The following is a 12,692-nucleotide window of genomic DNA, read 5'->3' on the forward strand; positions in this document are numbered from 1 at the left end:
AAAAAAAAAAAAAAAAAAAAGGCCAGTCAGGGCTCTCCCTGTGCCCAGAAAGCCCACTCTGAATAAGCTATTTCTCTATTGCTGGACTTGGGAGCTAGCAGGGAGGAGGCTAAAACTGAGGTTGGGGCAACTAGGTGGCTCAGTGAATGAAGAGCCAGGCCTAGAGATGGGAGGTCTTGGGTTCAAATGGGACTCCAGACACATGTGTGACCTTGAGCAAGTCACTCAACCCCTATAGCCTAGTCCTTACTGCGCTTCTGCCTTGGAACCAAGTCACAGTATTGATTCTAAGATGGAAGGTAAGAGTTTAAAACAAAACAAAACAAAACAACCGAGGTTGAGGGAGATGCCAAATCTCGACACAGCTCACTTGAAACAAAGTTCAGAGCAGAAACAAGAACTGGGATCGGGGACTGGCATTTTTCTAGCATGGCAGATGCCTTGCCTGGGTGGGGAACGGGAGGGGAAGTGAGTACGAATGGGCAGGCCTGAGGGAGCAGCATAAAACGAGCTGTCATCTACAAGTAAGGCAGAGGCTGGAGAGCCGAGCTGGGTGCCTGCTAAGCCTGCCTTCCAAAGAAGCCAGGGGGAGCGCTGTGTCCGGCTCGCCATGGCCCTGAGCGCCTTCCTGCTGGGGCTACCCCCGGTCTGTGTCCTCCTGCTGTGCCTGCCCACTCTAGGCCAAAGCGCGGTAGGTCCCGTGGTCCCCGATGTCCCCTTTGTTGCCGTTTGGAACGCCGGCACTGATTTCTGCCAGAAAAACTTTCAAGTCAGCATTGACCTGGACACCTTCCATATCGTGGCCAATCCAGGCCAAGCCTTCAGGGGGCCAAACATGACCATCTTCTATAGCACCCAGCTGGGCATTTACCCCTCCTACACATCGGAGGGGCAGCCTATTCATGGGGGTCTCCCGCAGAATGCCAGCCTTGCTGCCCACCTGGCCAGGGCTCAGCAGGACATCTTGGATTTTATCCCCAAACCTGATTTCCAGGGCCTGGCAGTCATCGACTGGGAGTCATGGCTCCCGCTGTGGGCTTACAACTCTGACTCCAAGAACATTTACCGGGAACGCTCTCGGGAACTGATCAGAAAGAAGCACCCAGACTGGCCTTCTTGGAGAGTGGAAACTGAGGCTGTAGCCCAGCTTGAGGGAGCAGCCAAGGCCTGGATGCTGGACACCCTGAAGCTGGGGGAGGCCCTGCGACCCGAAGGGCTCTGGGGCTACTACGGTTTCCCAGACTGCTACAACTACAACTTTGAGAGTCCCAACTACTCGGGCCAATGCCCACCAGGTATTGAGGCCCGGAATGACCAACTACAGTGGATGTGGGAAGAGAGCCGTGCCCTCTATCCCAGCATCTATCTGTCTACAAAGCTGGCAGGCGATGCGCACAGCCTGCTTTATGTTCGTGCGAGGCTTCAAGAGGCTTTCCGGGTAGCAGCGGGCACCCAAAGTCCTGGCCGACACATCCTGCCCTACGCTCAGATACTTTATGAGGACACTGACCGCTTTCTGCCTTTGGTGAGAGCCTCCACATCTTTTCCACAGCCAGTCAGTCCTTCCCTCCAAGGCTAGGACCCAGGGCCCCACCTTCACTGACAGGGTACCACAGCATTGGGCTGAGATGCCAGGGAATGCCAGCTTCTGTTAACCACCCTCTCTCCCCCATGAGGCCCAGCAGGACACAGGCAGCAGCTCTGCACCCTCACCCTTATTGACCTTGTAACTTCCCCAGCTCTGGGCTTTCTTCTGCAGGAGGAGCTGGAGCAGAGCATTGGGGAGAGCGCAGCACAGGGAACAGATGGGATCGTTCTGTGGATCAGCTGGGGGAACTACAAGAGCAAGGTAAGCTGAGGCTTGGGAGAAGCCACTTTCAGGGGAGTGGACAAAGTCTGGGGGTTGGTGTCTACGGGAAAGGTCAGTGGAAGCTCCTAAGAAAACAAGATGGCAACCCCTACTCTTCCTCAAATCATTGGCCCATCACTGGGATTGAGCATGGTGGGGGGGGGGGGGAGGGAGAGAAAGAGACAGAGAGAGAGAGAGACAGAGAGAGAGAGAGACAGAGAGAGAGAGAGACAGAGAGACAGAGAGAGAGAGAGAGAGAGAGAGAGTGCTCATCACAGCCCATCACAGATGCCTGATATTCCCCCATCAGAGTTTTATTCTTTGAGATTCATGGGTGATATTCAACCCCTGGCAACTCAGATTGAATACTTGTCTCAAGTTTCAGGAGGGCCTTAGAGACCTGGGGGGTAATAAAGGGGTATCAAAAAAAGAAAAGAGGGCACTAGGAAGGGTAAGCTTGAATACTGAATCAGGCCCTGGCTATTCCCTTCCCTCTAAGGAGCTCCCCAAAATAAGCTCTCTTTCCAAACTCTACAAAGATGCAAAGTCCCTGAGGGTATCCGGAGATTTCCTGAAAGCCTTGGAGGCACTTGGCCAAGGTTGGCATGAGGATTTCCTCTTGCCTCTAGGCTACCAGGGCAAGATGACACTGAGGCCACCTATTTGTTTTTAGGAATCCTGCCAGGCTATCAAGGACTACATGGATACCACTCTGGGTCCCTTCCTCTTGAACGTGACCACCAGTACCCGCCTCTGCAGCCAAGCACTGTGCTCAGGGCATGGGCGCTGTGCCCGCCGCCCAGACCACTCTCACGCCTTCCTCTTCCTTAGCCCATCCAACTTCTCCATCCGACGCCAGCCAGTCAGTGGGCACTTGGCAGTAGAGGGCTCTCTGACAGAGGAGGCCAGAGTCAAAATGGCAATGGAGTTTGAATGCCAATGCTACTCCGGCTGGGATGGAGAGCGCTGTGAGCGCCAGGATGACCACTGAGTGGTGACTGGCTCTCCCTCCCCCAAAGTCATTGGCATGTGAAGTTACAGTCATACAGGCACATGTGGCTAGAGATGAAGATGTAAATATTAATAGTCAATCAATTAATCAAGTATTTATGGTGTGTTAGAAATATAAAATCAAAGGAAAGAAGAGTCCCTGCCCTCCCAGAGCTTACAATCAATCCCATCCAGAAACGTAGCTAGAAACAGCCCAGGGTCTTCCAAGAGGTAGAGCCTCGAGGCTTCCCAGGCCTCTTCCAAAGCCCCTACTTCAGAATTGGACCCATAAGGGAAGCTCAGCAAATATGTCATTGGTGAATGAGAGAATGAATGTGGCACAGGACGTTGTACTCCCCAACTTATAAAAGTGTTTCAGGCCAAACTGTAGGCAGGAAAATTCCTTTGCTTCCTTGCTTCCTGGTGACTATTAACCCTAAAACATCAGATAACTCCTGATAAGACCCTGTTACACCAATGGAAAAGTGCCCTGAGAGGATTATCCTCCTTGGATCATCCTTTAGGTTTATGAGATGGGCACAGAGATACATCTCCGGGCTTTGCTTTGATGCCATCGGGTTGTATCTAAGACATCTAGCTGCCCCCTCCACTAGGTCTTCAGGCTGCCCCCCACCAGATGACCAAGCCCACCTTGTGCCTGAGTGCATTCCCCGCCCCAAGTCACGAATCGCCTGTAATAAAGAGCATAAAGACCCCAGAATTGATGTCCTCGAGGAGGCGGCTTTCCAGCTATGCCGTCCTGGCTGGATTCAACATTACCTTCTAAATAGATACATTTCTCCTTTTATTTCTCAGCTAAGTTTTGGAGTCTTGCGTTCTTGCAAAGGGTACCCTTCCCGAACCCCAGGGGTTCACCTCAAGCCCCCCACAACAAATCCATGTAGAAAGTCAGCCAGAACACAACCAGGCCTCCATCCAGTCACTGCTGTGCAAATGCACCCAGAAGGACTCCCATCATTTGTAACACACTGGCCTGTGCCAGCAGACAGAAGGAATGAAAGAAGGCAGATCCCAGAGGTCCTTCGAGGTCATTTTGCCCCAGTGGAGGAAGAGACTTGTTCAGGTCATACAGCCGGCACTAGATACCAGAAAGCCCTGCCGCATGGGCACCCCCGAGGCAGGAGCACACATAGGCGCAGTCCCACCGATCCATCCTGGGCAGGGGGGGTGTCCCCCATCTCCCCCCGTCACTGGCCGCAGTACCTCTTGCTTCCATCACTCTCTCCTCCCTTGGGCTTCCAGCCCTAATAAAGCCAGTGATGCTCAAGGATGCGATCTTTGTCCTAGAGAAGTAACGGCGGCTTCCCGACTCCGGAGTCCAGGGTGGGGCAGAGAGGAATTCACCTAAGGCCGGGCCGGCCTCCCAGGCTGCCTCTCCTCCTCCCGGTGCCCCCAGGAGTGGCCGGTGTGTGTGTGGGTGCAGCTGTGGGCCTCATTCCTCACTCCAGGAGCCAGGAGGAGGGGCCAGTCCGCCTAGGTCCTCTCCTCCCATCACAGAGCGGAGCGTCACCAGCACCGCAAGCGAGTTCCCGGTCTGCCCTTTGGCTAGGGAGCGTGACCAGTGTGACCCTTGGGCGTTTGGGTTGGGGCACTGGTAGGGGAGTGGGAGGTGGAACGCTCTGGGGCCAGGACCGGGAACGGAGCAGCTGCTCCGCTGGGCTAATCCCAAAGCCCTCCGTCTAGAAGGCAGGAATCCGCGGCTTCTTCTTCCAACCCGAGGCTGCTGTCCACACACAAGACCAGAGGGGGACCTTAACCAGTAAGTTTTCAGGCCTCCACACTGACTCCCGCTCGTCCTCGGGTCCTCCTCCCTCCTTCTGCTCCCTAGCCTTAAACACTTGTCCCCCCACCCCACCCCACCCCAAACTTCTCTCCCTGATTTCCTGATTCTCCCAGGCCCACCTAACTCCCTTGTCCCGGCATCCTCCTGGGTCCTCCCTTAAAGTCTTTCTGGCCCCCTTCTCTGTCCTCTGGTCTGCCCTACCCCATTTTCTTACTCCCTGATCCCTACTGGGGTCTAACAGTGTCACCCTCCCTACCCCCCCAACTCGATCATTTCCAGTAACTCCTTTATGAATTCCAGAATCCAATAGGAAGGCTTTTGCTGGGGCCTTCACACCCTGCCCCTTCCTACCTTTCCAGTCTTCTTTTTTCATCTTAGAATCCATGTGAATTGTTGGTTCCAAGGCAGCAGAGCAGTAAGGGCTAGCCAATGAGGGTTAAGTGACCAGCCCAGGGTCACACAGCTAGGAGGCCACCTCTGAACCCAGGACCTCCCGTCGCCCAATGTGGTTCTCTGTCCACCGAGCTACCTGGCTGCCCCTATTTCTAGTCTTCTTACATTTTATTTTCCTCCATGAATTCTGCAATTGTAGCCACTTGCCCTTCCTCACATCTCTCTCCGTGTCTTTGTGCTGGCCTTCTTCCGTGCTTGGAATGCCCTTCCGTGGCTCCCCCCCCCCCCTTATCTCCTAGCTTCCTTCAGGTTTCAGCTCACATCCCACCTTTTGTAGAGGGCCTTTACTGCCACCCCACTTGCTAATTAATGCCTTCCATAATTGGTTACCTTCCCTCTACCATTCTGTGTACATGCTAAACATACCTACTTGTTTGAGTGTTGACTCCCATGTTAAAACATGAACTGGAAGGCAATGACTTAGTTTTTGTCTTTTTTTGTACTCTAAGCATTTAGCACAGTCCCTGGCATAGAGTAGGCACAGTGTTCTCCCAGACCTGCTCTCCAGCTTTCCTGACCTGCCTCTCTTTGTTCTCAGATTCCTCTATTCTTTGGTCCAATAAATCCCTATCCTCTCCCCCCCTCAGATGCTCCAACCTTCCTTTCCCCTGACTCAGTATTAACCCTGCCTTTCATCCTCCTGTCCCGTCATTTCTTTCCTCAGATCTCTTTTATCTTCTCATCCCTATAGTGCCCACTATCTTGCCCCCATTGATCTGCCTTCCTGACTCTACACCCTATCTCCCCATTCCCCTCCTTTCTGGTTTTTTTTTTCTTGCTCCCTATTACTCTGTCCCAGTGCTCTTTGGCCAGTCAAACCAAGATGAGGACAGCTCCCATACTTCTCTACCCCTAGAATGACCTGAGGCTTGGAGCATTTTATTTGGCTCTTCTCCCAGGTATGGTTCCTCCTCCTTCTTTAAGTTTAGGAACATACCCCTGGTGGCTTGGTCCAGCAGATATGGTATTAGGGAGTGCACATTCCAATCCCTGCCCAATTCCAGAGTTCCCCCTAAAAGCTGTGTTCTAGTGACTGTTCAATCTGAGAGCTCCTTGAGTAACCTGATAGCCCTGTCATGGTGTGTGCTCCCAGGGAATGTAACCTGAGAGTCTGGTTGTGTTTCCGGGGGGCTTGAGGTGACGCCCCCTGGGTTCAGGAAGGGTACCCTTTTCAAGAATGCAAGATTCCATAACTTAGCTTAGAAATAAAAAGAGAAAGGGGCAGCTGGGTGGCTCTAGGCCAGGCCTAGAGACGGGAGGTCTTAGGTTCAAATCTGGCCTCAGATTCCTAGCTGTGTGACCCTGGGCAAGTCACTTAACCCCCATTGCCTAGCCCTTGCCACTCTTCTGCCTTGGAGCCAATACACAGTATTGACTCCAAGATGAAAAGTAAGAGTTAAAAAAAAAAAAAGAAATAAAAAGAGAAATTTATTCATTTGGAATTCATGTTGAATTTGGCTGGGAGGATGGCATAGATGGAAAGCTGCCTCCTCGAGGACATCAATTCTGGGGTCTTTATACTCTTTTAAACAGGTGATTCATGTACTCAAGCATTGGTGGGATGGCCCTCATAGTTTAGGGGACATTGTCTTAGATACAACCCAGTGGTATCAAAGCATAGCCAGGAAGTGTATCTCTGTGTCCATCTCAAAACCTAAAGGACGACCTAAGGAGGATAATTCTCTCAAGGGTCTTTCTTATCATTAGCCTTTGAAGTGCAGGCCAGCCCTTTCTTTAGCCTTAACAAGAATGCAAGGAAACAAAGGAATTTTCCTGCTTACCATTTGTCCTGAAACACTTCTATAATTTGGGGGTGCAAGGTAAATCTAGGGTCCCACATCAGTTGCATAAGTGAGGGAGAGTGAGTATAAGCTAATCATCAGAATTCAAATACAGAAGCTGAAACCAATTTACCAGCCCCTGTTCTGCCACAACAGAGTCTGAGTCACTGCTCCCACCGTGCACCATGGCTCCAGGAGACTTCAAGCCTTCCATCTGTGTCCTCTTGCTGATCCTCGTAGACCTGACCCGGGGCTCAGGGGGCCCTGTGCTGCCCAACATTCCCTTTGTAGTGGTCTGGAATGCCAACACCTATTTGTGTGAAGAAAATTTTCAAGTGAACATCAGCTTGGATGCTTTCCACGTGGTAGCCAACCCAAGTCAGGTCTTCAGGGGACCAAACATGACCATCTTCTATAGACCCGATCTGGGCATTTACCCTTGGTACACGCAGGCTAAGCAGCCCATCAATGGGGGCCTGCCGCAGAATGCCAGTCTCCAGGGCCACTTAACCAAGTCCTCTAAAGATATCCTGGCCACCTTGCCTGAGTCTGACTTCCATGGAATTGTGGTCATCGATTGGGAAGAATGGCGCCCTAATTGGAAGACGAACTGGGACTCAAAGAAAATCTACAGGAATCAATCTCTGGCCCTGGTGAGAGAAGAGCACCCAGACTGGTCTCCCTCCCAGGTAAAGGAGATGGCTAAGAAACAATTTGAGGAGGCAGCCAAGGAGTGGATGGTTGAAACCTTAAAGCTGGGGAAGTTGCTGCGGCCCAGGGGACTCTGGGGCTATTATGGCTTCCCAGACTGTTACAATTACAACTTCCAGGAGCCCAATTACACCGGAGAGTGCCTCCCGGCGATCCGGCACCTGAATGACAAGTTGTCGTGGCTGTGGGAGCAGAGTCGGGCCCTCTATCCTAGCATCTACCTTCCCCTGGAGCTGGAGGACACAGGGAAATCACTGCTCTTTGTCCGTTCGAGGCTGCAAGAGGCTTTCAGAGTGGCACGGAAGAGCCAGAATCCTGACCAGCCCATCTTGCCCTATGCGCAGATCTTTTATGCGTTGACAGATGTCTTTTTGCCCTGGGTGAGCACCTCCCTCTATTCCCCTCTCCTCCTAAACTCCAGACCCTTGTTGACAAGAATTAGACCAGTCCCAGCACAGAACCTTTGTCCATACTCTTAAGCCCCACGCTTGGACCTTGCCATTCCCATGGCATCAGATCCAAACTTCATGGAATTGGGCTCCCCTTTTCTAATTCAAGGGAGATCACTCTAACTCACCGTCCTGACACCTGACAAACCCGTAGGCAGGACCCATCTGAAGCAGCATGGCATAATTGAAAGAGAGCTTGAGTTAGAGTCAAGAGTTCTGAGTTTGAATCCTGCATCTGGGGCTTGCTAGCTGCAAGGTCACTTAACTGATCTGAGCTTCATGTTTTATTCTTCTGCTAAATGGGCATCATAGTCCTTGCAGAGCTTATAGAGGAGCTGTTAGGGAAAAAAAGAATTTTGTAAATCTTAAAACTAGAGGAAATTCACACTATTATTACTAATTCTCGTTCTGCTACCCAAAGTGGACTCTTCAAATACAAGAATGGCATAAGTTGGGGAAGTGGGGAGAAGTTGATATTCTCACAAAGGCAGCTTACCTCTGGCATTTCCCTCCCGATTTCATATTTCCCCATCTCCACTCCATTCCACAGGAGGAGTTGGAGAATACCATTGGGGAGAGTGCGGCCCAGGGGACAGATGGAATTGTAATGTGGCTGAGTGGAAGCCATGAACTCAGTAAGGTGAGTGGGGCCTGGGAGAAATCCATGGACTCACTGTTACGTGTGGGCGTTGGACCACAAAGTCCAATAATACATATTAGAACCTAGAGAAAGAACAGATCACCAAAAAGATTGGGCATGCAACTAAAAAAATCCTAGAAAGCTAACACATTAAAAATCCCAGATTAAATACCAGAATAGAAACCCTGGAAATATAGGAAGAGACAAATAAAATTGAAAGCAAAAGAACCCATTGAATTAACAAATAAAACTAGTAGCTTAAAAAAAGAATAAAACAAACTACTAACTAATTTGATTTTTAAAAGTAAAAAGCCAAGTGACCAGTTTCAAATATGAAAAAGATAAATTCATAACCAATGAAGAAGAAATAAAAGAAATTGTTAGAAATTATTTTGTTCAATTATATACCAATAAAATTGATAGGTAAATATTTACAAAAATGTAAAATGCTCAGCTTACCAGAATAAGAAATGGAAGACTTAAATAGCCCAGTATGATAAAAAGATGTTGAGAGGGCAGCTAGGTGGCTCAGTGAATTGAGAGACAGGCCTAGAGACAGGAGGTCCTAGGTTCAAATATGAACTCAGACACATCCCAGCTGTGTGGCCCTGGGCAAGTCACTTTCATTGCCAAGCAAAGGAATTTTCCTGCTTATAGTTTGGTCTGAAACACTTCTATAATTTGAGGGTACAAGGTAGATCTAGGGTCCCACATCAATATCAATACTTCTATGTTACAATTATTTCTTCTATGATATAAATACAGTGTTGATACCCAAACCAGGAAATCAAAACAGAGAAAGAAAACTAGAGATTTCCAAGCCCTCCTTAGGATATGTGAACCTAAGCTAGAAGGTCAGGTTGCTCTGGATAAGCTGTTACAAGCCTGGAAGAAAAGGACACACCTTTATGTACAGAGCACAGCCAGAGTGGGTTGGGGGTGGGGATGATCCACAAACTCAGGTATCACTGAGTCCCTCTTCATAAGTGGGTTTCCCTTCCCCTAAGATTACCCTAGTGTGAGGTGGAAGTCTAAAGGGATCTTGCAATAACAAGATGTACCCTTTTTAGCCACTATTCAAAGAGACCAAGGAAACTCATCTTTAATGTGAAATATATTTTATTAAAAGAGAGAAAATATGGAGCAACGTCTCATACCCTAGACCTGAGACAATGTTCAAAGATTTATAGAGATATTCTTAACTTGTAGGAAAATACAATAGAGTTATTCTACACATTCAAGTATTCCTTCAAATGGACATTTTTTAAAAATGGTCAAGGGTTGGAGAGTTTTTAATCCAGAAATAAAGGAGAGGAATGTTAAATTGATTAGCTTTACAGTAGATACAAAGAGAGGAGGAGTTCAGGGCTGGATTACCTGGGAGAGACTGATGTTTTATAATGGATACAAGAGGATGATTCCAGTCATGGAGCTTGACTACCTGGGAGAGGCCTCAGATAAAATGGAAGAAACTTAATTTTTTAAATTTTTTAAATTTAATTTTTTATTTTGAATGTTTCCCTATAGTTACATATTTCATGTTCTTTCCCTTTTCCCCAAACCCCTCTAACCCCACTTAGCCAATGCACAATTCCACTGGGTTTTACATGTATCATTGATTAAGACCTAATTCCATATAGTTATTGTTTAGTGCCTACATCCCCAATAACATCCCCATCAGCCCATGTGTTCAAGCAGTTGTTTTTCTCCTGTGTTTCTCCTCCTACAGTTCTTCCTCGGAATGTGGCTAGTTTTCTTTCTCATAAGTCCCTCAGCCTGGCTCTGGATCCTTGCATTGTTGCTAGTAGAGAAGTCCATTACATTCGATTGTACCACAGTGTATCAGTCTCTGTGTACAATGTTCTCCTGATTCTGCTCCTTTCACTCTACATCAATTCCTGGAGGTCATTCCAGTTCACATGGAATTCCTCCAGTTCTTTATTCCTTTGAGCACAATAGTATTCCATCACCAACAGATACCACAATTTGTTCATCCATTCCCCAATCGAAGGACATTCTCTCATTTTCCAATTTTTTGCCACCACAAAGATCCAGGCTATACATATTTTTGTACAAGTCTTTTTAATGGAAGAAACTTCTAAGACAAAAGAGTACTTAAGATTTGATCAGTGGATACTTCAGGAATAAGACTGAAGAAGTCAGTCTGGAAACTCCTTAAGGCAAATTCCCAGAGGTCAGGGGCAGACATTTTCATCTAAAAGTATAAACTCAAAAGAAACATTTTTGATGGCAAAAACACTGGATGTTTCTCCACCAAAGGGGATTATGATGGCTTTTGTCTGCAGGGAAAAAGATGGGGTGGGGGGACCAGCTTTCTCCTGGAGTCCTAGGGGTATTGATCTTGGAGATATTAATAACTATTACCCTTATGATATATTAAAGTTATAAGCCAAAATGTTACTCTGAGAATTATACATTCATTCTGCCTCACATACATTGAAGGGATGAGGCTTTCTCTGAGTCTTCCTGATGCTTCTGGGTGTGCCCAGGCAGAAACAACATGGACTCTACTCCTAGTGGAGTCCAGATGAGGCTGGCCCTGAACTCTCCTGATGCCTCTGGGTATACCCAGAGAAAGCTAGCATCCAGGATGTATCTAGGGGAGCCTGGGTAAATCTGGTACTGAGGTTGCCTGCTTTCTGTCTCCAGGAATCCTGCCAGAATATTAAGGATTACGTGGATACCACTCTTGGACCCTTTGTTCTGAATGTAACCAGCAGTGCCTACATCTGTAGTGAGGCACTGTGCTCAGGACATGGGAGATGTGCCCGCCGCCAGCATCACCCCCATGCCTTCCTTTTCCTTGAAGACAGCTTTTCTATCTATCAACAGCCAGGCAGTGGGCACTTACGCCTTCAAGGTTTCCTGGAAGAGAAATCCTTGGAGAAGATGAAAACACAATTTGAGTGTCGATGCTATACAGGCTGGACTGGCAAGCACTGTGACCACCTGGAAAGCCAGTGAAGAAACATTGCATTGCCTTGGGTAGGAGCAAAAGAATAGTTGAAAAGGTCACTGATCTTTATTCTCTGTGGTCCTGGCTTATATTGTAAGCCTTCCCCCTCCAATTGCCCTGCATCCCACCCTTTAATGACCATCACTCTGGAAAATACTGGCTATATGACCTTGGATAAGTTATTCCATCTCTCTGAACCCTGGGGTTCTCTCTCAACAGGAGATAATATGCCCTTTGAGTTGTTTGGAGGAAAAGTGCTTTATAAATTTCAAAGTCCCCTAGAAGTGAGAACAGCATTATTATAAGAACACAATTTTTATCAATCTGGGGGGAGGGGTGGGGAGAAGGGAACCTGCAGATTGTATTTGTCATATTTTCATGATGGTTTTGTTTCTGGGTGGGTCTTTCCCTGGGGATAAGAGGAAGAAAGGGAGAGTAGAGCATTGTCAGGGGCTGTAGGGGTGAGAGGTATTGCAGATGGTATATTTGCATTTCCAGTATTTTTATTTAAAGGGAAAAATCAATCATTTTATCCATCTGTGCAATGATTTGTTGAACATTCAAAATAAATGATCACTAACAGAACTCATAGTGTCGTGTCGTAGGAGAGCTTTAAGGTGAAACCTCAGGTTCGGGACAGGCTGCCCTTTTGCAAGAATGCAAGACTCCAAAAATTAACTTAAAAATAAAGAGAAATTTATTCACTTGGAAGCTATGTTGAATGGCCAGGAGACAGTTTGCAGGTGAAACACTGCCTTCCAGAGAAGATGGGATCTGAGGTTTTTATACCCCTTTTGACAACAGGGGTTACAGGATAAGTGGGGTAAGATGGGGTGAATCAGGAATGAGGTCATTCATTTCCTTGGGGGGTAATAAGGGATGATCTGTGGAATTCAAGGGATGTTTGGATTTGGTACCACCCAAAGCTTATCAGGGTGGAACTGGGAGATGAATATCTATGTTAACTGAAGGTCTAGGGGCAAGTCCTAGGGGGATGTTTCTCTCAGGGATCAGAAAGGTATTTCCTAAGTCCTTTTT

At 48.1% G+C, this 12,692-nt stretch overlaps 2 protein-coding genes across 3 annotated transcripts; both read left to right on the plus strand.

Moving 5' to 3' along the window:
* The first annotated feature begins 610 nt into the window (after positions 1–610).
* Positions 611–2,840, plus strand: HYAL1 (hyaluronidase 1). The gene is made up of 3 exons (XM_044676734.1): positions 611–1,525; positions 1,760–1,849; positions 2,523–2,840. Exons 1-3 carry the CDS (start codon positions 611–613, stop codon positions 2,838–2,840), a joined length of 1,323 nt encoding a protein of 440 aa, XP_044532669.1.
* Positions 2,841–7,055: 4,215 nt separating this feature from the next.
* On the plus strand, positions 7,056–12,333 carry LOC123230770 (hyaluronidase-1-like). Of its 2 annotated transcripts, XM_044656936.1 has the most exons (3): positions 7,056–7,968; positions 8,588–8,677; positions 11,348–12,333. In XM_044656936.1, the coding sequence occupies exons 1-3, from the start codon at positions 7,063–7,065 to the stop codon at positions 11,660–11,662; spliced, it is 1,311 nt and encodes a 436-aa protein (XP_044512871.1). In that variant the 5' UTR covers positions 7,056–7,062; the 3' UTR covers positions 11,663–12,333. The 2 variants fall into 2 exon arrangements, with proteins under 2 accessions (XP_044512871.1, XP_044512873.1); XM_044656938.1 differs by lacking the exon at positions 8,588–8,677.
* Positions 12,334–12,692: the final 359 nt, after the last annotated feature.

This window comes from Gracilinanus agilis, chromosome 1, assembly GCF_016433145.1.
Source record: "Gracilinanus agilis isolate LMUSP501 chromosome 1, AgileGrace, whole genome shotgun sequence".
NCBI lineage: Eukaryota > Metazoa > Chordata > Mammalia > Didelphimorphia > Didelphidae > Gracilinanus > Gracilinanus agilis.